The 25953-nt window shown below is 45.1% G+C and overlaps 1 protein-coding gene across 9 annotated transcripts in view; it reads left to right on the top strand.

Moving 5' to 3' along the window:
* The window catches only part of LOC132392867 (receptor tyrosine-protein kinase erbB-4-like), a 942732-nt gene that overhangs the window by 819790 nt on the left and 96989 nt on the right, over nt 1-25953 (top strand). For all 9 annotated transcript variants that reach the window (XR_009511679.1, XM_059967363.1, XM_059967364.1 and 6 more), the window contains exons 22-24: nt 7251-7326; nt 7475-7621; nt 20636-20733. Coding sequence is in view for 8 of the 9 variants with exons in the window: in XM_059967363.1 (XP_059823346.1) it covers nt 7251-7326; nt 7475-7621; nt 20636-20733 (321 nt within the window). In the remaining variant the exon portion in view is untranslated. The remainder of the gene's footprint in view (nt 1-7250; nt 7327-7474; nt 7622-20635; nt 20734-25953) is intronic.

Consider the following 25953-nt stretch of genomic DNA (forward strand, 5'->3'; position numbering starts at 1 on the left):
CATTGTTGGCTAAATCAAAGATGGTGACAAATCGGCGTGTAGGAGGGAGATTGAAAATCTGGCTGAGTGGTGTTATAACAACAACATCTTACTCAGTGTTAGCTAGACCAAGGAGCTGATTATCAACATCAGGAGGAGGAAACCAGAGATCCATGAGCCAGTCCTCATCAGAGGATCAGAGATGGAGAGGATAAGAAACTTTAAATTCCTTGGTGTTATTATTTTGGAGGACCAGTCCTGGGCCCAGCACATAAGTGCAATCACAAAGAGAGTATGACAGCTCCTCTAATTCTTTAGGAGTTTGTGTAGATTTGGCATGACATCTAAGATTTTGACAAACTTCTGTAGTTGTGTAGTGGAGAGTATATTGACTGGCTGCATCATAGCCTGGAATGGAAACTCCAGTGCCCTTGAATGAAGTAGTAGAATGAAATCCGACAAAAAGTAGTGGATGTGGCCCAGTCCATCAGGTGTAAAGCCGTCCCCACCTTTGAGCATATCTACACGAAGCGTTGTCGCAGGAAAGCAGCATCCATCATCAGGGACCTCCACCACCCAGGAGATGCACTCTCCTCACATCTGCCATCAGGAAGCTGGTACAGAAACCACACTGCCAGGTTCAGGAACAGTTATTACCCCTCAACCATTAGGCTTCTGAACCAAGGGGGGTAATTTTACTCAATTTCACTTGCCCTACCATTGAGTTGTTCCCATAAACAATGGACTCAATTTTAGGGTCTTTCCTTCTCATGTTCTTGATATGTATTGCTTATTTGTTTATTATTAATATTATTTCTTTCTTTTTGTGTTTGCACAGTCCATTTTCTTTTGCACACTGGCTGAACGCTGAAGTGTGGTGCAGTCTTTCAATGATTCTGTTGTATTTCTTGGATTTACTGTGTCGAAAACATATCTCAGGGTTGTACATGGTGACATAGATGATACATTTACTTTGAACTTTTCTGACCCTTCAATGAGGACTGGTGCATGTGTTCCGTCGACTTCCCCTTCCTGAAGTCGACAATCAATTCCCCTTGTTCGTAATGACATTGAATGAAACTGTTGTTGCAACACCATTCAATCAGCCAATCTATCCCGCTCCCATATACCTCCTCATCACCATCTGAGATTCTGCCAACGTGAGTCCCTTTTGCCCACCTTTGGCCCCCATCCCTCTAAATTCCTCTGGTACATTTACTTATTTTCTGAAATGTTTCTATTGTATTTCAGAATGTTGTTATTGTACAATAGTTCAAGTGTTCACTTGGATTCTATAAATTCTATCAGTAACTCCACTTTCACCATTCTCTCAAGCAACCTATTCCAAGTACTCATCACTCTTTGGATGAAAGAGGTCCCCCTCAGATCCCACATCCCAAATAAGTGCATTTGACAAGTTAATTAGCCGCTGTAAATTGAGCCAGGTATATAGATGAATGATAGAATCTTGAGGGAAGTTGATGGAAACATAGGAGTACAATGTATCTTTTAAGTGTGTTTAATGTGGCCTCAACCATTTCCCCTGACAGCTCATTCCAGACACTGATCACCAAATGGACGAAAATTTTGCCCCTCAGGTTCCTCCCCTCTCTCACTTTAAATCCATGCCCTCTGGTTCTTGATTCCCCAACCTTCCATTGAAAACCATCCCAACATGCTCAACATCTCTCCATAATGAACTCTCTCGAGTCCTGACAACGTCCGTGTCAATCTTTATCCAGCTGAATGGATCTTTCCTGGAGCAACGTGATCAAAACCGAACACAGTGGTGGAACTGGTTTATCGTTATCACATGTATCCAGACATGGTGTAAAGCTTGTCTGGTACACTGTTCATTCAGATCAGATCTTTGCACAATGCATTAAGGTAGAATAAGCTAAACCAATAACAATACAGAATAAGGTGTAGCAGCTCCAGAGAAAATGTAGCATGGGTAAATGATAAAGTGCAAGATCATAATGAAGTGGATTACCAGGTTAAGAGCCCATTTTATCATGCTAGAGACCATTTAATAGTTTTATAACAGCGGGGTAGAAACCTGGTGGTGCATGCTTTCAAGACTGTATCTTCTTCCTAATGGCTGAGGGGAGAAGGGCAAGTTACCAATTGAATTATATTAAGTTGCCAGTTCCTGCCTTTCTTTCAACCATAACTGGGTTTATTTACCTTGGATTGAAGGAGCCCAAGGGAAAACCAGTTACGGTTTGCAAATTATAGGGGCAATGAACAGAGTAGATAGTCGGAAGCTTTTCACAATAACAGAGGGCATAACTCTAAGTAAAGCGGACAACGTGAAGAAGAATGTGAGAAAGGATTTTTTCACCCAGAGGGACGTTGTTTCCTGAACACACTGTCTGAGTGGGTAGTGGAGGCAGGTACTCATACCACACATAAGTATCTGAATGAGCACTTGAATTGTTAAGACATAGTCGTATATAGACCAACTGCTAATTAATGATGACTAGCATAGACCTGAAGAATTGAAGGGCCAATGTCTGTACTGTTTGACTCTAACAATGACGAATGTTGGTTTCTATTTATAAAAGGTAAGTCACATCTTCCAATGTTTCTCGGCTATAGTACCACTTCAGCTCCACAGAACAGTTATAAACTCCTTGAGATTGACTCTTGCAGATTACCTCAAATGAGATGGCAGCTTCTATACATTCCCTAGCATCCATTATTCTTTAAAGCAAAGATCATATTTAAATTTACTGCCACTTCTGGAGAAAGTTTATGTGTTGAAGCATATGCAGTATAGAGTTTAATTATGTGCCTGTGTGTGCATCAATCACTTTCGGCAGAATGATTAATCAGAACTTCTACGGCAGTTTCTTTGGTCATTCTCTCCAGATGTTACAAAAGCTGATTGGAAACGTGATTCTGAATGTATGGGAAAAGATAGAGCTGGTGCTTCTGTACTGTACTTGCAGTAGCTTTGTAATACCCTGCTCGACTGCTGAACAGGATATCACTTGAGTCACTGTAATCACTGCTGACAATGCCATTGTAACAGTCTGCCTTTTACCAACTTAATTTAATGAAGCTTGTGGGACTTTAGCAGATGTGGACTCCTGAGGGAGATCTAAAAAAAGCCCCAGGGGTGTTGAGCAAACCTCTTCATCGATGCATGAAACGAAATTAAACAAACCAATGAAAGAGAAAGTGATGGAAGGGTAATATATAGGGAGAGCTGAAAAAAGGGGAGGTATGGTACCAGTTCAGCTATACATACTATAGTACTTATAAATTCCTTAAGATTTACTCTTGCAAATGAAATAGGGTAAACTATGCTAAAGAGGTAAACTCCAACACAGATCAGCTACACTGAACTTTGTTACTATGGTCATATAGGTAACTTAAATGATCCAGCCGCCCACAGTATGCCTTGTACTCCTATTTGTCCATGTGATATATTAAGTCCTCGTTAACCATAAGGGATAGGGGCATGGATTTCTCATGGTAACAAAATCATCATGGATACTATTGAAGCTGCTGACAATGGTACTAAGGCTGCAGTGATATGCAGATCCCCAGCCTATGGATATTAAAGTTGGGTTTATTGTCATATGCACAAATTTTACATGTATGCACAGGTGCCGTGAAAAACTTACTTCCAGCATCTTTACAAGCTCATAGCATCAGATAAACAATATTCACAAGAAAGTCATAATTTGAACATAAATTGGACAAAATTTTTACAAAAAAAGAACACAACTCAAAGCAAAAGTGTCAAATTTAGTGCAAAGAATATAAGCAAAATAGGGCAAACACTACAAGTAACCAGCATTCCTACACCAGCAGTCCCGATGAAGAGTTTTAGCCTGAAATATTGACTGTTTATATTCCTTTCCATGGATGCTGCCTGACCTGCTAACTTCCTCCAGAATTTTGTGTTTGTTTCTCTGGATTTCCAGCAGCTACAGAGTCTCTTGTGATTAATATATAGTGCAAAAGCTATGAAAATTTGCTCGTAAGTTTCAGTCTTAGCTTGCATGTATATCTACCCCCCCCCCCCCCCCACTGCTCCACCCCTTTGCTCTCCACTGCTAGAGTGCAGATTGATGGTGGAAAGAATGGGAAGGGAATTAATTCTATAAGAATCTGCAGCAACAGAGGCTTGAGTGTGAATATGCTCACAATGTAAAGAGGCTGAGAAAAGGAATACAGGATCCTGGAATTTATCACAGGGGCTTTGAAGGTGAGAGAGAGGCAGCATAGGGATCAGGCAATGCTTTACAGCATCAGTGATCACTAATCAGTGTTCAATACCCACCATTGTCACTAATGTCCCTGTGACCATGTGGGTTTCCTCTCTCATTCCGGAGATGTATGCTTAGGGTTAGTGAGTTCTGGGCGTGCTATATTGGTACTGGAAGTGTGTGACACTTGTGGGCTGTCCCTTGCAGAAACCTCTGACTGTGTTGGTCTTTGATGCAAAGCAATGCATTTCACTGTGTTTTTACATCCACGTGAAAAATAAAGCTACTCTTTAATCTTTCAATAGAAAACTACTTTGGGTAAAATTAGAATATTTTTGATTCTGGGCATTGCTCAGTGAGAGTGCAGGACAGTCCTAGAGATGATCGCATTCAGTTATATGGAAGAGGTTACAGAAAATGGGGCTTTCCTTCCTGAACAGAACTGGTAAAGAGGAGATATGAACTCACGAGATACCGCAGCTGCTTGAAGTATTGAGCAACACGTGCAAAATGCTGGAGGAACTACTTCAATTTTTTGAGGAAATTACAAGCAGGGTAGATAAAGGAGATGTAGTAGATGTGATGTACTTGGATTTTCAGAAGGCCTTTGACAAGGTGCTGCACATGAGGCTGCTTAGCAAGATAAGAGCCCATGGAATTACAGGGGAGATTCTAGCATGGGTGGAGCATTGGCTGATCGGCAGAAAACAGGGAGTGGGATAAAGGGATCCTATTCTAGCTGGTTGCCAGTTACCAGTGGAGTCCCACAATGGCTGGTGTTGGGACTGTTGCTTTTTATGATGTACGTCAATGATTTGGACTATGGGATTAATGGATTTGTGACTATACTTGCTGATGATACAAAGATACGTGGAGGAGTGGATACTGTCGAGGAAACAGAGAGCCTGCAGAGAGACCTAGATAGTTTAGGGAAGCGGGCAAAGAAGTGGCAAATGAAATACAATGTTGGAAAGTGTATGGTCATGCACTTTGGTGGAAGAAATAAATGGGCAGATTATTTAGATGGGGAGAGATTTCGAAATGCAGAGGTGCAAAGTGACGTGGGAGTCCTTGTGCAGGACACCCTAAAGGTTAATCTCCAGGTTGAGTCGGTGGTGAAGAAGGTGAATGCAATATTGGCATTCATTTTTAGAGGTATGGAATATAAGAGCAGGGATGTGATGTTGAGGCTCTGTAAGGCACTCGTGAAACCATACTTGACATTTTGGGCTCCTTATTTTAGAAAGGATATACATTGGAGAGGGTTCAGAGAAGATTGTAGAGAATGATTCCAGGAATGAAAGAATTTGAGGGGGAATCTCATAGAAACATTCTGAATGTTAAAAGGCCTGAACATATTAGATATGGCAAAGTTATTTCCCACGGTAGGGGTTTCTAGGACAAGAGGGCATGACTTCAGGATTGACGGACGTCCATTTAGAACTGAGATGTGGTGGAACTATTTTAGGAAGAATGTGGTAAATCTGTAGAATTTGTTGCCACGAGCGGCTGTGGAGGCCAAGTCATTGGGTGCATTTAAGGCAGAGATAGATAGGTACTTGATTAGCCAGGGCATCAAAGGGTATGGGGAGAAAGCAGGGGAGTAGAGATGACGGGAAGAATTGGATCAGCCCATAACTGAATGGCAGAACAGACTCAATGGGCTGAATGGCCTACTTCTGCTCCTAAATCTTATGGTCTTATGGTCTTATTAACTCAGCAAGTTAGGGGAATAAACAGTCAATGTTTTGGGGTGAGACATTTCGTCAAGCCTGAGTTCCTCCAGCAAGAGGAGATTTGATTTAATTTCTTATTTCATAACAACATTGAAGGAGGACATTTGGCCCCCCAGGTCTTTGCCAGTCCTCTGAGCAATCCCAACAGTCCTTTTCTCCTTTTATTTCCCTGTAATTGGCCCATTAATTGGCCCATCCCCTGATTCTTCTGTCACTCACCGACACGAGGGGTAATTTACAGTGGCAAATGGAACGCCCAGGGCAAACCCACATGGTCACAGGGAGAACTGACATCTTTGGCCTAGATAAGGTCTGTCTTTCACCAAGTTGATCACCTTCCAACAGCAATTGCAGCAGCATCACAGGCATATCGGTAAAGACAACACAGAGCACATGAATTATACAAGACAGCGAGGACTAAAAGATTGTGCAAAACAAGTGTAAAACCACAATCATAGATAAGTCCACAGTAGGACAGGAGATGGTCTATGTATCCCTGAAGATAGATGCCACCTTCTTGAGGAAGCACCTCCTGTAGATGCTATCAATGGTGAGGAAGGTTGTGCTCATGATATCCACTGCTCTCCACATTTCTGTGTGTTGGAATTGCCATTCCCAGCCATTAGACAATGAATACTTTCAATAGGCACATCTTAGAAATTTGTTAGAGTACATGTTGATACTGGCACAAGCACTGCTGGAATGGGTGAAAGAATCTGATTCACCCCAGGCCTTTCAATAAGCATAAAGTTAGACAAATATCTGAAGCATGGGACGACTTGAATTACGCTAATAAAAAGCCAGCATAGGCCTAATCAACTGATTGAGAAGTAATCACCTCAAGAAGATTATTTTGTCTGACCATGTGACAAACAGTTGTTTGGACAAATGTAACAGAAGGTCACCCATGCTCAAAGGAAAAGAGATGAGAGTTCTGTTGATTGAGGTGGGTCAGACATGCTCAGTTACAGCAATTGACAGTTGTTGGCCTGTTAATTGGTAACACAGTGCCATAGCAGATGAGTGTAACACTATTACAGTGCCAGCGACCCTGGTTCAATTCTTCCGTTGTCTGTAAGGAGTTTGTACATTTTCCCTGTGTCCATGGGGATTTCGTCCTGGTGCTCCAGTTCCCTCCCACATTCCAAGGACATAGGCACTAGTAGATTAATTGACCTCTTTGGTGTAATTGGGCGGTGTAGGCTCACTGGGCCAGGAGAGCCTGTTATTGTGCTGTATCTCTAAATAAAAAAGTAAGTATTTATAATCCCCACATGAGCATCCTGCTAAAACCTAACCCTTGTCCTTGCAGATGCCAATTAAGTGGATGGCTTTGGAATGTATTCACTACCGGAAGTTCACTCACCAAAGCGATGTGTGGAGCTATGGTATGTACACTGCTGAAGCAGGAATTAGCAAAAAAAAACTCTGCACCTTTCTCGCAAATGCCCTGATTTGCTCTGACTCCCCCGTCGATCTTCGGTAGCCTGGCTGTCAGAGCAACTAGTGATTGGTTTTTGTTCTTATTCACAACAGGTGTCACTATTTGGGAGCTGATGACTTTCGGTGGGAAGCCCTACGACGGAATTCCAGCCCGTGAAATACCGGACATCCTGGAGAAAGGAGAACGCCTTTCCCAGCCTCCAATCTGCACCATTGATGTCTACATGGTGATGGTGAAATGTAAGCATCCTCAGTACTGCAGCAGCTCCCATTACAGCTCCCTGAACCAGTCTGGGCTGAACAAAGTCAAAGGCAATGACTGTGAGCTGCAGAATCTCCCAGAAACTGAAGAGCCTTTTGCTTTTATGAGGGCAGTGGTGGGGTGACAGCTATAGTTGTTCATGGGGAGATTGAGTCTTCAATACTGATATCTCCACTCCTTAAATCCTGATCTAATTTGATCATAGGACTGTGAGCACAGCATCATAAGAACAGCTTTCCTTCCCCCTCCCAACCCCCCTCACTAGCTTATCATCAGCAACCTCACCTCCACCTGTAAAGGTGTGCAGATATCCCCAGTACATTCCTCTGAGTTCAGTTTATTACGTTATTGCTCATTGCTTTGAAAGACTATGTTTTTCGCCCTCAAAATTCTTTTCCAATTCTCTCCATACCTTTCATCCTCTGAAGAAAAGGCATTTATTGCTTCCACAGAGCCCTTCTCTTATCTTGAACTATTGCCTCCCTACCAACATTTTATCCTCCTGGACGTCAATTCTGCTTGGAGAATAGATTGTACAGGCAACAATAATGCTGCCTTTGGTCAATTATAATCATGAAACTTTAAAGTCAAGAATGGAAGAAAGTGTGGCTTAATTTCCATATATTGATCAATGCCAATACCAATCCTTCCCTAACATAGCCCTACACTCATCCTGCTTACCAGCACTGGATCCGTAGGCATCTGTGCATTGGTGATTAAAGAGCTAGATGCTTCTTAAATGTCTTTGCCTCCACCTTTGATTCATGCAGTTCATTCCAGCCACTGGATGAAGAGGTTCTCTCGAAAATTCTCCTCTGAACATCTCACCCCTTAACCTCCTGTTTTCTCAAAATCCTAGGAATTATTTCCCCTGCAACAATATATTGGGTTCAGTGCCTTTTTGAAGACTACGATGAAAGCATTTACCAGAACTTCAGAAAGGTTCTTGGACACTTTACTGCAAAGGTTCCACCACACTTCTGGCCAGGCTACCTCCTACCATGAGATCATAAGACATAGCAGCAAAATGAAACTTCTTTGGCCTACCAAGTCTGCTCCACCATTCAATTATGGCTGATTCATTTTACCTTTCTCAATCCAATTTTCCCTCCTTCTCTCTGTAACCCTTAACCCTCTTACTGATGAAGAATTCATCAGTCTCTGACTTAAATACATCTAATGACTGGCCTCCACAGTCCTCTGTAACAATGAATTCCACAGATCCAACACCCTCTGGCTAAAGGAATTCCTTTCCATCTCAGTTTTAATCAATAGTGAATTTCCAACTAATAGTTACATCCTCTAGCCAGGCCTTCCAGTATCCGAAAGATTTCAATGAGATCTACGCTGCATCCTCCATTGAGTACAGGCCCAGAGTGCCTCATACATTAAGCATTTCAGTCCTGCTATCATTCTGGTGAACCTCCTCTGAATCCTCTCAGGACCATCTTCTGAAAGCCTGCGGCCGTCTAGTACACTTAAACTGATGCCTTAACGTGCACATCCCTATTCACCATCGCCCTTGCAACTGGATACCAACTGAATGATTTCAAAATCTCCTCCTTGTCTCCAAGCCACTCTGACAGGAATATTGAATCCAATTTTCACGTTAGCACCCCGTATGCACAGTAAAAGTGTGTCCAACCAAGCACACTAACAAGCAATAAGTTAACCAACATAGGTCAGATGAAGGAAACAAAATGGAGGAACCTAAAAGCTTTTGATCTTGTGTCAGTAACTCCCTTATGGAACAATCTGAGTGTGGGGGCCACTGTGGACACATTATTCTCAAGAGACCCTTATCCTCATTCTGTGCAACTCTAATTTTATTGAAGTTTATCATAGCTTTTGCCATTTCATTTTGTTACTTGGCCTTTACTTTGTGATGTGAAGAATGCATTTTAATACTTTTCCTTCAGCGGGCTGTGCGTGCACACTTCATATTCATGTCAGCTCTCCACCAAAATATTATAATTTAAATTATCTCTTTTATAATTGAAAGCTCTATTCTGCCCTGAAGTCCCTGCAAAATTATTTATTTTCACGATCCAGTAAAGGAGCTGCCTACTTGACTAATGTCCTGCCTTAACTAAGCTGATCCCCAGATACTGCAAGTTCTTTTCAAAAAATGATGAATAAAAGATGCTAGTGTCTGTAAAAATATTGGTGATTCACCGTACTCACACACGCTGAGCACAATATGACATAATCACAGAACAGTACAGCACAGTACAGGCCCTTCAGCCCACAGTGTTGTGCCAACACTTTAACCTGCACAAAGATCAATCTAACCTTTCCTTCCAACTTTTTTTCTACCATTCACGTGCCCAAGAGTTTCTTAGCTGACCCTAACTTAACTGCCTCTATCATTCTTGTCGGGGCTTTACAGTCACCATGCTCTACATAAACATCTTATCTATGACATTCCCTACACTTTCCTCCATTCACCTTAAAAGTATTCTTCCTTGTGTTAGTTGCCTCCAGCTATCCACTGAATCTATGCCTCTTATCATTTGTACACCTCTATGATGTCCCCTCTCATCCTCCTTCGCTCCAAAGACAAAGACTCTAGCTTGGTCAAACTTTTCCTCATAAGACATTATTGCTAGTTCAGGCAAATCATCCCGGTAAATCCCCTCTGTCCCCTGTTCAAAGCTTCCACATCCAGCCTACAAAAAGATGCACCCACACCACAATCTGTGCCAACACATTGACTGGAATCTGTACTTACACATCGACTACAGCCTGGACTCGCACATTGACTACAGCCTGGACTCGCATGTTGACTACAGCCTGGACTCGCACATTGACTACAGCCTGGACTGACACATTGACTACAGCCTGGACTCACACATTGACTACAGCCTGGACTCGCATATTGAATGCAGCCTGGACTCACACATTGACTATAGCCTGCACTCACACATTGACTACAGCCTGAACTCACACACTGACTACAGCCTGCACTCGCACACTGACTACAGCCTGGACTCGCACATTGACTACAGCCTGGACTCACACATTGACTACAGCTTGTACTCGCACATTGACTACAGCGTGGACTGACACATTGACTACAGCCTGGACTCGCATATTGAATACAGCCTGGACTCACACATTGACTACAGCCTGGACTCACACATTGACTACAGCCTGGACTCACACACTGACTAGAGCCAGGACTCACACATTGACTACAGCCTGTACTCGCACATTGACTACAGCCTGGACTGACAGATTGACTACAGCCTGCACTCACACACTGACTACAGCCTGGACTGACACATTGACTACAGCCTGCACTCACACACTGACTACAGCCTGGACCCACACATTGACTACAGCCTGCACTCACACACTGACTACAGCCTGGACTCACACATTCACGACAGCCTGCACTCACACACTGACTACAGCCTGGACTCAGACATTGACTACACCCTGGACTGACACATTGACTACATCCTGGACTGACACATTGACTACAGCCTGGACTTACACATTGACTATAGCCTGGACTCACACATTGACTACAACCTGCACTCGCACATTGACTACAGTCTGGACTCACACATTGACTACAACCTGCACTCACACTTTGATTACAGCCTGGTCTCACACATTGACTACAGCCTGGACTCGCATATTAACTACAGCCTGCACTCACACATTGACTACCGCCTGCACTCACACATTGACTACATCCTGGACTCACACATTGACTACAGCCTGGACTGACACATTGACTACAGCCTGGACTCACACATTGACTATAGCCTGGACTCACACATTGACTACAGCATGCACTTGCAAACTGACTACAGACTGCACTCACACATTGACTACAGCCTGGACTGACACTTTGACTACAGCCTGCACTCACACACTGACTACAGCCTGGACTCACACATTCACTACAGCCTGTACTCGCACATTGACTACAGCCTGTACTCGCACATTGACTACAACCTGCATTCACTCATTGACTACATCCTGGACTAACACATTTACAACAGCCTGCACTCGTACACTGACTACATCTTGGACTCGCACACTGACTACATCCTGGACTCGCATATTGACTACAGCCTGGACTGACACATTGACTACAGCCTGGACTGACACATTGACTACAGCCTAGACTCACACATTGACTACAGCCTGGACTCACACATTGACTACAGCCTGCACTAGCACACTGACTACAGCCTGGACTCGCATATTGACTGCAGCCTGCATTTGCATATCGACTACAGCCTGGACTCACATTTTGACTACATCCTGTGCTCACACTTTAACTACAGCCTATGCTCGCATATTGACTACCGTCTGCGTTTGCACATTGACTATTGCCTGGACTCACACATTGACTACAGCCTGGACTCGTACATTGACTACATCTTGGACTCGCTCATTGACTACAGCCAGGACTCGCATATTGACTACAGCCTGGACTGGCACATTGACTAAAGCCTGGACTCACACATTGACTACAGCCTGGACTCACACATTGACTACAGCCTGGACTCGCACACTGACTACAGCCTGGACTCGCACATTGACTACAGCCTGGACTGACACATTGACTACAGCCGGGACTCGCAAATTGACTACAGCCTGTACTCGCATATTAACTACAGCCTGGACTCCCATATTGACTACAGCCTTTACTCGCACATTGACTACAGCCTGCACTCGCACATTGACTACAGCCTGCACTCGCACATTGACTACAGCCTGGACTCAGACATTGACTACATCCTGGACTGACACATTGACTACATCCTGGACTGACACATTGACTACAGCCTGGACTCACACATTGACTATAGCCTGGACTCACACATTGACTACAACCTGCACTCACACATTGACTACAGTCTGGACTCACACATTGACTACAACCTGCACTCACACATTGACTACAGCCTGGACTCACACATTGACTACATCCTGGACTTGCACATTGACTACAGCCTGGACTGACACATTGACTGCAGCCTGCACTCACACACTGACTACAGCCTGGACTCGCACATTGACTGCAGCCTGGACTCACACATTGACTACAACCTGCACTCACACATTGACTACAGTCTGGACTCACACATTGACTACAACCTGCACTCACACACTGACTACAGCCTGGACTCGCACATTGACTGCAGCCTGGACTCACACATTGACTACAACCTGCACTCACACATTGGCTACAGTCTGGACTCACACATTGACTACAACCTGCACTCACACATTGACTACAGCCTGGACTCACACATTGACTACATCCTGGACTCGCACATTGACTATAGCCTGGACTGACACATTGACTGCAGCCTGCACTCACACACTGACTACAGCCTGTACTCGCACATTGACTGCAGCCTGGAAAGACACATTGACTACAGCCTGCATTCACACATTGACTACATCCTGGACTAACACATTTACTACAGCCTGCACTCACACATTGACTACAGCCTGGACTCACACATTATCTACAGCCTGGACTCACACATTGACTACAGCCTGCACTCGTACACTGACTACATCTTGGACTCGCACACTGACTACATCCTGGACTCGCATATTGACTACAGCCTGGAATCACACATTGACTACAGCCTGTACTCGCACAATGACTACAGCCTGGACTCACACATTGACTGCAGCCTGCGCTCACACACTGACTACAGCCTGGACTCACACATTCACGACAGCCTGCACTCACACACTGACTACAGCCTGGACTCACACATTGACTACAGCCTGGAATGACACATTGACTACAGCCTGGACTCACACATTGACTGCATCCTGGACTCACACATTGACTATAGCCTGGACTCACACATTGACTACAGCCTGCACTCACACATTGACTACAGCCTGCACTCTCACATTGACTACATCCTGCACCCGCATATTAACTACAGCCTGGACTCACACATTGACTGCATCCTGCACTCACACATTGACTACAGCCTGCACTTGCACATTGACTACAGCCTGGACTCACACATTGACTACAGCCTGGACTCACACATTTACAACAGCCTGCACTAGTACACTGACTACATCTTGGACTCGCACACTGACTACATCCTGGACTCGCATATTGACTACAGCCTGGACTGACACATTGACTACAGCCTGGACTGACACATTGACTACAGCCTAGACTCACACATTGACTACAGCCTGGACTCACACATTGACTACAGCCTGCACTAGCACACTGACTACAGCCTGGACTCGCATATTGACTACAGCCTGAACTCGCATATTGACTGCAGCCTGCATTTGCATATCGACTACAGCCTGGACTCACATTTTGACTACATCCTGTGCTCACACTTTAACTACAGCCTATGCTCGCATATTGACTACCGTCTGCGTTTGCACATTGACTATTGCCTGGACTCACACATTGACTACAGCCTGGACTCGTACATTGACTACATCTTGGACTCGCTCATTGACTACAGCCAGGACTCGCATATTGACTACAGCCTGGACTGGCACATTGACTAAAGCCTGGACTCACACATTGACTACAGCCTGGACTCACACATTGACTACAGCCTGGACTCGCACACTGACTACAGCCTGGACTCGCACATTGACTACAGCCTGGACTGACACATTGACTACAGCCGGGACTCGCAAATTGACTACAGCCTGTACTCGCATATTAACTACAGCCTGGACTCCCATATTGACTACAGCCTTTACTCGCACATTGACTACAGCCTGCACTCGCACATTGACTACAGCCTGCACTCGCACATTGACTACAGCCTGGACTCAGACATTGACTACATCCTGGACTGACACATTGACTACATCCTGGACTGACACATTGACTACAGCCTGGACTCACACATTGACTATAGCCTGGACTCACACATTGACTACAACCTGCACTCACACATTGACTACAGTCTGGACTCACACATTGACTACAACCTGCACTCACACATTGACTACAGCCTGGACTCACACATTGACTACATCCTGGACTTGCACATTGACTACAGCCTGGACTGACACATTGACTGCAGCCTGCACTCACACACTGACTACAGCCTGGACTCGCACATTGACTGCAGCCTGGACTCACACATTGACTACAACCTGCACTCACACATTGACTACAGTCTGGACTCACACATTGACTACAACCTGCACTCACACACTGACTACAGCCTGGACTCGCACATTGACTGCAGCCTGGACTCACACATTGACTACAACCTGCACTCACACATTGGCTACAGTCTGGACTCACACATTGACTACAACCTGCACTCACACATTGACTACAGCCTGGACTCACACATTGACTACATCCTGGACTCGCACATTGACTATAGCCTGGACTGACACATTGACTGCAGCCTGCACTCACACACTGACTACAGCCTGTACTCGCACATTGACTGCAGCCTGGAAAGACACATTGACTACAGCCTGCATTCACACATTGACTACATCCTGGACTAACACATTTACTACAGCCTGCACTCACACATTGACTACAGCCTGGACTCACACATTATCTACAGCCTGGACTCACACATTGACTACAGCCTGCACTCGTACACTGACTACATCTTGGACTCGCACACTGACTACATCCTGGACTCGCATATTGACTACAGCCTGGAATCACACATTGACTACAGCCTGTACTCGCACAATGACTACAGCCTGGACTCACACATTGACTGCAGCCTGCGCTCACACACTGACTACAGCCTGGACTCACACATTCACGACAGCCTGCACTCACACACTGACTACAGCCTGGACTCACACATTGACTACAGCCTGGAATGACACATTGACTACAGCCTGGACTCACACATTGACTGCATCCTGGACTCACACATTGACTATAGCCTGGACTCACACATTGACTACAGCCTGCACTCACACATTGACTACAGCCTGCACTCTCACATTGACTACATCCTGCACCCGCATATTAACTACAGCCTGGACTCACACATTGACTGCATCCTGCACTCACACATTGACTACAGCCTGCACTTGCACATTGACTACAGCCTGGACTCACACATTGACTACAGCCTGGACTCACACATTGACTACAGCCTGGACTCACACATTGACTACAGCCTGCACTCACACATTGACTACAGCCTGGACTCACACATTGACTACAGCCTGCACTCATACACTGACTACAGTTTGGACTCGCATATTGACTACAGCCTGCACTCACACATTGACTACAGCCTGGACTCACACATTGACTACAGCCTGCACTCATACACTGACTACAGTTTGGACTCGCATATTGACTACAGCCTGCACTCACACATTGACTACAGCCTGGACTCACACATTATCTACAGCCTGGACTCACACATTGACTACAGCCTGCACTCGTACACTGACTACAGTTTGGAATCGCATATTGACTACATCCTGGACTCGCATATTGACTACAGCCTGGAATCACACATTGACTACAACCTGCACTCACACATTGACTACAGCCTGGACTCACACATTGACTACATCCTGGACTCACACATTGACTATAGCCTGGACTCACACATTGACTACAGCCTGCACTCACACATTGACTACATCCTGGACTCACACATTGACTACAGACTGCACTCACACATTGACTACAGCCTGCACTCTCACATTGACTACATCCTGCACCCGCATATTAACTACAGCCTGGACTCACACATTTAATACAACCTGCACTCACACATTGACTACAACCTGCATTCACACATTGACTACATCCTGGACTAACACATTTACAACAGCCTGCACTCGTACACTGACTACATCTTGGACTCGCACACTGACTACATCCTGGACTCGCATATTGACTACAGCCTGGACTGACACATTGACTACAGCCTGGACTGACACATTGACTACAGCCTAGAATCACATATTGACTACAGCCTGGACTGACACATTGACTACAGTCTGCACTCACACATTGACTACAGCCTGCACTCACACATTGACTACAGCCTGCACTCGCACATTGACTACAGCCTGGACTCACACATTGACTACAGCCTGGACTCACACATTGACTACAGCCTGCACTCATACACTGACTACAGTTTGGACTCGCATATTGACTACAGGCTGGACTGACACATTGACTACAGCCTGCACTCACACATTGACTACAGCCTGCACTCGTACACTGACTACATCTTGGACTCGCACATTGACTACATCCTGGACTTGCATATTGACTACAGCCTGGACTGGCACATTGACTAAAGCCTGGACTCACACATTGACTACAGCCTGGACTCACACATTGACTACAGCCTGTACTCGCACAATGACTACAGCCTGGACTCACACATTGACTGCAGCCTGCACTCACACACTGACTACAGCCTGGACTCACACATTCACGACAGCCTGCACTCACACACTGACTACAGCCTGGACTCACACATTGACTACAGCCTGTACTCGCACATTGACTACAGCCTGGAATGACACATTGACTACAGCCTGTACTCGCGCATTGACTACATCCTGGACTAACACATTTACTACAGCCTGCACTCACACATTGACTACAGCCTGCACTCGTACACTGACTACATCTTGGACTCGCACACTGACTACATCCTGGACTCGCATATTGACTACAGCCTGGACTGACACATTGACTACAGCCTGGACTCACACATTGACTACAGCCTGGACTCACACATTGACTACAGCCTGCACTCGCACACTGACTACAGCCTGGACTCGCATATTGTCTACAGCTTGGACTCACACATTGACTACAGCCTGGACTCACACATTGACTACAGCCTGGACTCGCACACTGACTACAGCCTGGACTCGCACATTGACTACAGCCTGGACTGACACATTGACTATAGCCGGGACTCGCAAATTGACTACAGCCTGGACTGACACATTGACTACAGCCTGGACTCGCATATTAACTACAGCCTGGACTTGCATATTGACTACAGCCTGTACTCGCACATTGACTACAGCCTGCACTCGCACATTGACTACAGCCTGCACTCGCACATTGACTACAGCCTGGACTCTGACATTGACTACATCCTGGACTGACACATTGACTACATCCTGGACTGACACATTGACTACAGCCTGGACTCACACATTGACTATAGCCTGGACTCACACATTGACTACAACCTGCACTCACACATTGACTACAGTCTGGACTCACACATTGACTACAACCTGCACTCACACATTGACTACAGCCTGGACTCACACATTGACTACAGCCTGCACTCACACATTGACTACAGCCTGGACTCACTCATTGACTACAGCCTGGACTCACTCATTGACTACAGCCTGGACTCGCATATTAACTACTGCCTGCACTCACACATTGAGTACAGCCTGGACTCACACATTGACTACAGCCTGGACTCGCATATTAACTACTGCCTGCACTCACACATTGACTACAGCCTGGACTCACACATTGACTACAGCCTGCACTCACACATTGACTACAGCCTGCACTCGTACATTGTCTACAGCCTGCACTCACACATTGACTACAACCTGCACTCACATATTGTCTACAGCCTGCACTCTCACATTGACTACAGCCTGCAGTCATACATTGACTACATCCTGTACTCACACATTTATTACAGACTGCACTCACACATTGACTACAGCCTATACTGGTACATTGACTACAGCCTGTTCTCCCACTTGGACTACAGCCTGTATTCGCATATCTACTACAGCCTGTACTCGCATATTGACTGCAGCCTGCATTTGCATATTGACTACAGACTGGACTCACACATTGACTGCAGCCTAGACTGACACATTGACTACAGCCTGGACTGACACATTGACTACAGCCTGCACTCACACATTGACTACAGCCTGGACTCACACATTGACTGCAGCCTAGACTGACACATTGACTACAGCCTGGATTGACACATTGACTACAGCCTGCACTCACACATTGACTACATCCTGGACTCACACATTGACTACAGCCTGCACTCGCACACTGACTACAGCCTGCACTCACACATTGACTACATCCTGGACTCACACATTGACTACAACCTGCACTCACACATTGACTACAGCCTGCACTCGTACATTGTCTACAGCCTGCACTCACACATTGACTACAACCTGCACTCACACATTGTCTACAGCCTGCACTCTCACATTGACTACAGCCTGTAGTCATACATTGACTACATCCTGTACTCACACATTGACTACAGACTGCACTCACACATTGACTACAGCCTGTACTGGCACATTGACCACAGCCTGTTCTCCCACTTGGACTACAGCCTGTACTCGCATATTGACTGCAGCCTGCATTTGCATATCGACTACAGCCTGGACTCACATTTTGACTACATCCTGTGCTCACACTTTAACTACTGCCTATGCTCGCATATTGACTACCGTCTGCGTTTGCACATTGACTATTGCCTGGACTCACACATTGACTACAGCCGAGACTCACACATTGACTACAGCCTGGACTCACACATTGACTACAGCCAGGACTCGCACATTGACTACAGCCTGGACTCACACATTGACTACAGCCTGGACTGACACATTGACTACATCCTGGACTGACACATTGACTACAGCCTGGACTCACACATTGACTACAGCCAGGACTCACACATTGACTATAGCCTGGACTCACACATTGACTACAGCCTGGACTCACACATTGACTACAGCCTGGACTCACACATTGACTACAGCCAGGACTCGCACATTGACTACAGCCTGCACTCACACATTGACTACAGCCTGGACTCACACATTGACTACAGCCTGGACTCACACATTGACTACAGCCTGGACTCGCATATTAACTACCGCCTGGACTCACACATTGACTACAGCCTGCACTCGCACACTGACTACAGCCTGCAGTCGCACACTGACTACAGCCTGCACTCACACATTGACTACATCCCGGACTCACACATTGACTACAATCTGCACTCACACATTGACTACAGCCTGCACTCGCACATTGACTACAACCTGCACTCGCACATTGACTACAGCCTGCACTCGTACATTGTCTACAGCCTGCACTCACACATTGACTACAACCTGCACTCACACATTGTCTACAGCCTGCACTCTCACATTGACTACAGCCTGCAGTCATACATTGACTACAACCTGCACTCACACATTGACTACAGCCTGTACTCACACATTGACTACAGACTGCACTCACACATTGACTACAGCCTGTACTGGCACATTGACTACAGCCTGTTCTCCCTCCTGGACTACAGCCTGTACTCGCATATCGACTACAGCCTGTACTCGCATATTGACTGCAGCCTGCGTTTGCATATTGACTACAGACTGGACTCGCATTTTGACTACATCCTGTGCTCACACATTAACTACAGCCTATGCTCGCATATTGACTACCGTCTGCGTTTGCACATTGACTACTGCCTGTACTTGCATATTGACTACAGCCTGTACTCGCATATTGACTACAGTCAGCATTTGCACATTGACTGCAGCCTGTACTGGCACATTGACTACAGCCTCTTCTCCCACATGGACTACAGCCTGTACTCGCATATTGACTGCAGCCTGTGTTTGCATATTGACTACAGACTGGACTCGCATTTTGACTACAGCCTGTACTCGCTCATTGACTACAGCCTGGACTCGCATATTGACTACATCCTGTGCTCACACATTAACTACAGCCTATGCTCGCATATTGACTACTGTCTGCATTTGCACATTGACTACAGCCTGGACTTGCATATTGACTACAGCCTGGACTTGCATATTGACTACAGCCGGCGTTTGCATATTGACTAAAGCCTGGTCTCGCATATTGACCTGCCTGTTTTCTGTGCATTGCCCAATGGGATTATCTCTGTTTTCTGAGGTCCTGCTTTCCTTCTTCTTATCTCCAGGCTGGATGATTGATGCCGACAGCAGGCCAAAGTTCAAAGAATTGGCTGCAGAATTTTCTAGAATGGCTCGAGATCCACAGAGATACTTGGTAATTCAGGTCAGTCCAGTTTAATTTCATTTTCTGAATTGGAATGATCATGCCATGAACAGCTAAGGGCAAAATTTCTTCAGCGCTTATTGTGTTTTGAAGCTCTTCAGTTTACGGAGCAAGCACCCTGCAGCACTCCATCATCTCACTCACCTATCAAGGTGGAAGTTTGGGGTAAATCTCCAGTGCACAGGAAGGCAGTCCTCTCAGTCCTCTAATGAAGCACCTCTGAAATATGCCAAGCCATTCAGGCCCTCTGTTCCTCCCTGCCACTTGAGCAATAGCTGCCATACGCACAAACTTCTTTAGAAATAAGAACAGGAGTTTGACTTGCTTGCCCTGTCACTGAGACATCTAAAACTGGAGGGAAGGTTTAGGGTAAGAAGTAACATTAAATCATATGATTTCTGAATAAGCAATATTTTGTCGAGGATATAAGACCATAAGACATAGGAGCAGAATTAGACCATTTGGCCCATTGAGTCTGCTCCACCATTCAACCACGGCTGGTTCAATTTTCCCCTCTGCAGCCCCACTCCCCGGCCTTCTCCCCATAACCTTTGATGCCATGTCCAAACAGAAACCTATTAATTTCCGCCTTAAATGCACCCAATGACCTGGGCTCTACAACTGCATGTGGTAACAAATTCACCACCCTCTGGCGAAAAAGAATTCTCTGCATCTCCCCCCACCCTATCCTGAGGCTGTCCTAGACTGTCCTCTTGTCCTAGACTGCCCCACCATGGGAAACATCCTTTCCACAGCTGCTCTGTCTAGGCCAGGGGTCAGCAACCTTTACCACTGAAAGAGCCACTTGGACCCGTTTCCCACAGAAAAGAAAACACTGGGAGCCGCAAAACCCGTTTGACATTTAAAATGAAATAACACTGCATACAACGTTTTGTTTTGCCTTTATGCTATGTATAAATAAACTATAATGTGTTGCATTTATGAAATTGATGAACTCCTGCAGAGAAAACGAAATTACATTTCTGCATGCAACAAAAACATTTTGAACTCCGAAAAAAAGACGTTGGGTTGAAGGTTACTTTTAAGTAAAATACTCAACGTCTATTTGAGTCCTTCTTGTATTTATGAAAAACGCCAAACTTAAATTTGCCGCCAGCAGCAAACCAAAAATAACGTCAGCCAGCTGTCAACCTGAAAAATAAAAGGACTATTTCACTGAACAATGAAAACATATGAATATACGTAAAATAATACGCAATTAAAATATTTATCATACTTCTTCAGGTTGACTCACACCTGACAATGCAGTCGTATTCAGTAGGGATGGATCGATGCTTAGGGGAGTGACCGGGAAGGATAATGTGTTTTTTTCCTCTCTGAACTCACAGAAGCGTTTCCCAAACGATGTTTGCATTGCGATGATTGCAGAATGTAAATACTCCGAATTTATCATGTCGTGACATTGTTTGAACTCTCTCAAATTGGGGAAGTGAGACAATGTGCCTTTCTGTAAATCTCTGGCAAGCAACGTCAACTTGCGCTCGAATGCAAAACATCCCCCAACATGTGCAGGGCTGTACGTCCTTACCCCGTTGAAGAGCTGTGTTCAGCGTGTTCAGGTGCGCTGTCATGTCTACCATGAAGTGTAGCTTTTCCAGCCACTCTGGCTGTTCCAGCTCAGGAAAGGTGAGCCCTTTGCTGCCCAGGAAAGTTTTCACTTCTTCCAGACGCGCGACAAAGCGTTTCAGCACCTCCCCTCTGGACAGCCAGCGATAAAAACACGTTGTAGCGGTTGCTACACGCAGTCAGTAAACTGCAGTCAAAGATAGCTTTATTCGAACTAAACAGCCTTGCTTTTAAGCCTCCCTCAACCCGCCCCCCATGGGCGCGGATGCTGCAAAAGACACGTACTCACAAACCCCCGTAGGCTATCTCCCTTAGCCTGAACGCTGGCTAATTGTGAGCCGGTTCGGATGTGTCAGGAAATGGGTCGCCCGCCACAACGTCTTATTTAGATTGTACAAGATCACCATAATCTTCAAATTTAGATTTACATTTCAAAAACTAACAAACTAACATAAAAAACATATTAATTAAATACTGACCATGTAGCGGTGTGCTACACGCAGCGCTAAAATTACGACACGGAGTCGGTAACTGCAGTCGAAGGAAAAAAACTTTATTCGAAATCTTCAGCCTCACTTTTAAGCCTCCCTCAACCTGCCCCCCCCCCCCCCCATGGCGCAGAGGCTCCAAAGCTCTGTGCTCGCAAACCCCCGTAGGCTATCTTATTGTGAGTCGGTTCGGATGTGCCAGGAAAAGGGTCGCCACAACCAATTATTTCCCAAAGCAACAGGGAGCCGCAGCACAGACCTAAAAGAGCCACATGTGGCTCCGGAGCCGCGGGTTGCCGACCCCCGGTCTAGGCCTTTCAACATTCGAAAGGTTTCTATGGGATTCCTCCTTATCCTTCTGAAGTTCAGCGAGTACAGACCAAGACTCCTCAAACGTTCCTCATATGATAACCCTTTCATTCCCGCAATCATCCGTTTCTGAACCCTCTCCAATGCCAGCACATCTTCTCTTAGATGAGGAGCCCAAAACTGTTCACACAACAAAAAAGATATTGAGATCCTGGGCTTAACACCTGAATTGGTGGTGGAAACAGTGATTTTTATAACATTCAAGAATTATTCAGATGAGCAGTTGAATTGCCAAGGTACAGAAGCATAGATGGCTGCTTGATGGTCAGCATGGACTAGGGGGCCGAAGGGCCTATTTCTGTACTTCAGGTCTCTACTACCTTGGATCACAGCAAACCTTTCACCTTGGCACCATCTCCTAGTGTTATTTTCCATACCCTCCAGAAATCTTTCAATCATAAGGCATATGAGACCACAGATGATGGAACCTAGAGCTCTAAATAAAAATCTTGACGAACTCAATGGCCAGGCAGCATCTGTGAAGGAGAGCTTTTAGGTGGAGACCCTTCATAGAAGACCCAAAATGCTTCCTGTCCATTTTCCTCCATAGATGCAGTCTGACCCACTGAGTTCCTCCAGCTTTATTTTGTGTGTTGTTCTGTTCTGAAGGAACTCAGCAACTGAACTACCATACCCACTCCAGGATACAGAATCTCAAATATTCAACATTACTCAAATGAATATTTGTTTTTTCTCATTTCGGTTCTAAATAGCAAACCTTTTACTTTGAGACCACAACTCATGGGTGTGGATTCTCCTGCCTAGATGTTGCCTGGCAAGCCCTGTAGGAACTCTTTACATTTCACCTCTCACCTTTCACCTTCCCTGGTTCCACAACCCAAATACAACAATGAAAGGAAAGGTTTTTTTCTCCCTGTAACTTTAAACTGCCCCACCCCTTTCCAAAACCTGGAAATGAAATGAGCTATCTTCGCCAGTTTTGTCTGTTGTTATTGTGATAATGGATGTGCCCATAGGAATAGGCCACTGAGTCTTTTTATACATATACTATTTCAGTCAGATCATGACTCAAGTGTATATTAACACCATTCTGCATCTACTGACTGTCCCTCCGTCCAAACAAGTTTCCTCTCAGTAGAAGCATATCTCCAGGGACCACCACAAAGTTTCAAATACACCGTTTAGTTCTAATTTTGATTTAAACATGTTGCTAAGTTGTATAAAATGTTGGTGAGGCCTAATTTGGAGTATTGTGTGCAGTTTTGTTCACCTGCCCACAGGAAAGATAGAAGTAAGGTTGAAAGAGTACAGAGAAAATTGACAAGGATATTACCAGATCTGGAGGACCTGAGTGATAAGGAAAGATTGATTAAGTTAGGACTGTATTCTTTTGAATGTAGAAGAGACTTACAGAGTTAAAAGTATAAATAGGGTAATTGCAAGCAGGCTTTTTCCACTGAGGTTGGGTGGGACTACAACTGGAGGTTATGGGATGAGGGTGAAAAGTAAGAAATTTAAGGGGAACCTGAGGGGAATCTTCTTCACTCAGAGGTTCATGAGAGTGTGGAATGAGCTGCCAGCACAAATGGTGCATGCAAGCTCAATTTCAACATTTAAGAGAAGTTTGGATAGGTACATGGATGGTAGGGATATGGAGGGCTTTGGTCCTGGTCCAGGTTGATGGGAGAAGGCCATTTAACTGGTTTCAGCATGGAATAGATGAGCTGAGGGGCCTGATTCTATGCTGTGTTTTTCTATGACTCAATAACTTTAAGTATTAATGAGCAGAAACGATAGAAGTTCATTTATTAAGGCTGAATGTAAGTTTATTAGAAAAAGTCATCAGCATTTTCAATTGCAGTGTCAATCCCAACTTGGCTTTAACTTGAAACCAGCTTTTAAAAGATATACAGAGTTGTCTTGTGGTTTACATGGCAGTAGGCTTCTGTGATGAATTCAGGAAAATAGCATTCAGAAGATTTTTGAAGCCTCTTGAGTGCAATTAACAGAAAATCTCGTTCATGTTTTCTCATTTTGGCAACTGGCCAGTGCTGTGTGCATTGGACGAGGCAGTAAGTCGGGGTGTGTGCAAGTTGTGGCTGGGGTTGCTGGTGCATGCACAGAGTAACAATCACAGGAGAACTACTGTTCTTGTAGTTAAGGTTCTGCTGTTGTTTGCTGAGTTGAACTAACTCCGGTGAACTGACACAAAAAATAAACTCTGGCAGAAGTTATCAAATACTTGCTGCCCCTAGGTCCAAAAGGGGCTTTGGAAGATGCAACAAGCAACCTGTTTTTGTTTCCTCTTCCAAAGGAAGTTATTCAGTGAATATAGCATCACATTATTACAAAGCCACAGTATACCATGATTCACACTATTTACGGTCAATAGTTTCAAATTATAACACAGTATCCAGAATCCAGAATCCACCTGAGTTCCTAAGCCCACAGGTCCCAGATATTACCCTTTGTGCCCAAGGATGTCTCCAGGGACACACATTAAGAACATTACTCTGGAAGAGGGACAGACAATCAACTCGGTCAGAACCCTTTTGACTCCCTGCAGCATGGCTCAGGAGTCCGATGACCCCAACTGACCCACACCAGCAAACAACCTGCTGGAGAGGGTCAAGCATTGTTTGCAGGGGGAAAAGGAATTTTCAACATTTCAGGTCAAAACCCTGCATCAGAGCTGAGAGCAGAGAGGTGAGGAGTCCAGAATAAAGAAGAGAGTGGAGAGACAGGAGTCTGAGGTATCTGTTGGACCGAGAGGAAGTGTAGAATGACTCACGGATGGTGCCAGGTGAGGGGAGGG

This window comes from Hypanus sabinus, chromosome 4 (assembly GCF_030144855.1).
Source record: "Hypanus sabinus isolate sHypSab1 chromosome 4, sHypSab1.hap1, whole genome shotgun sequence".
NCBI classification, from domain to species: domain Eukaryota; kingdom Metazoa; phylum Chordata; class Chondrichthyes; order Myliobatiformes; family Dasyatidae; genus Hypanus; species Hypanus sabinus.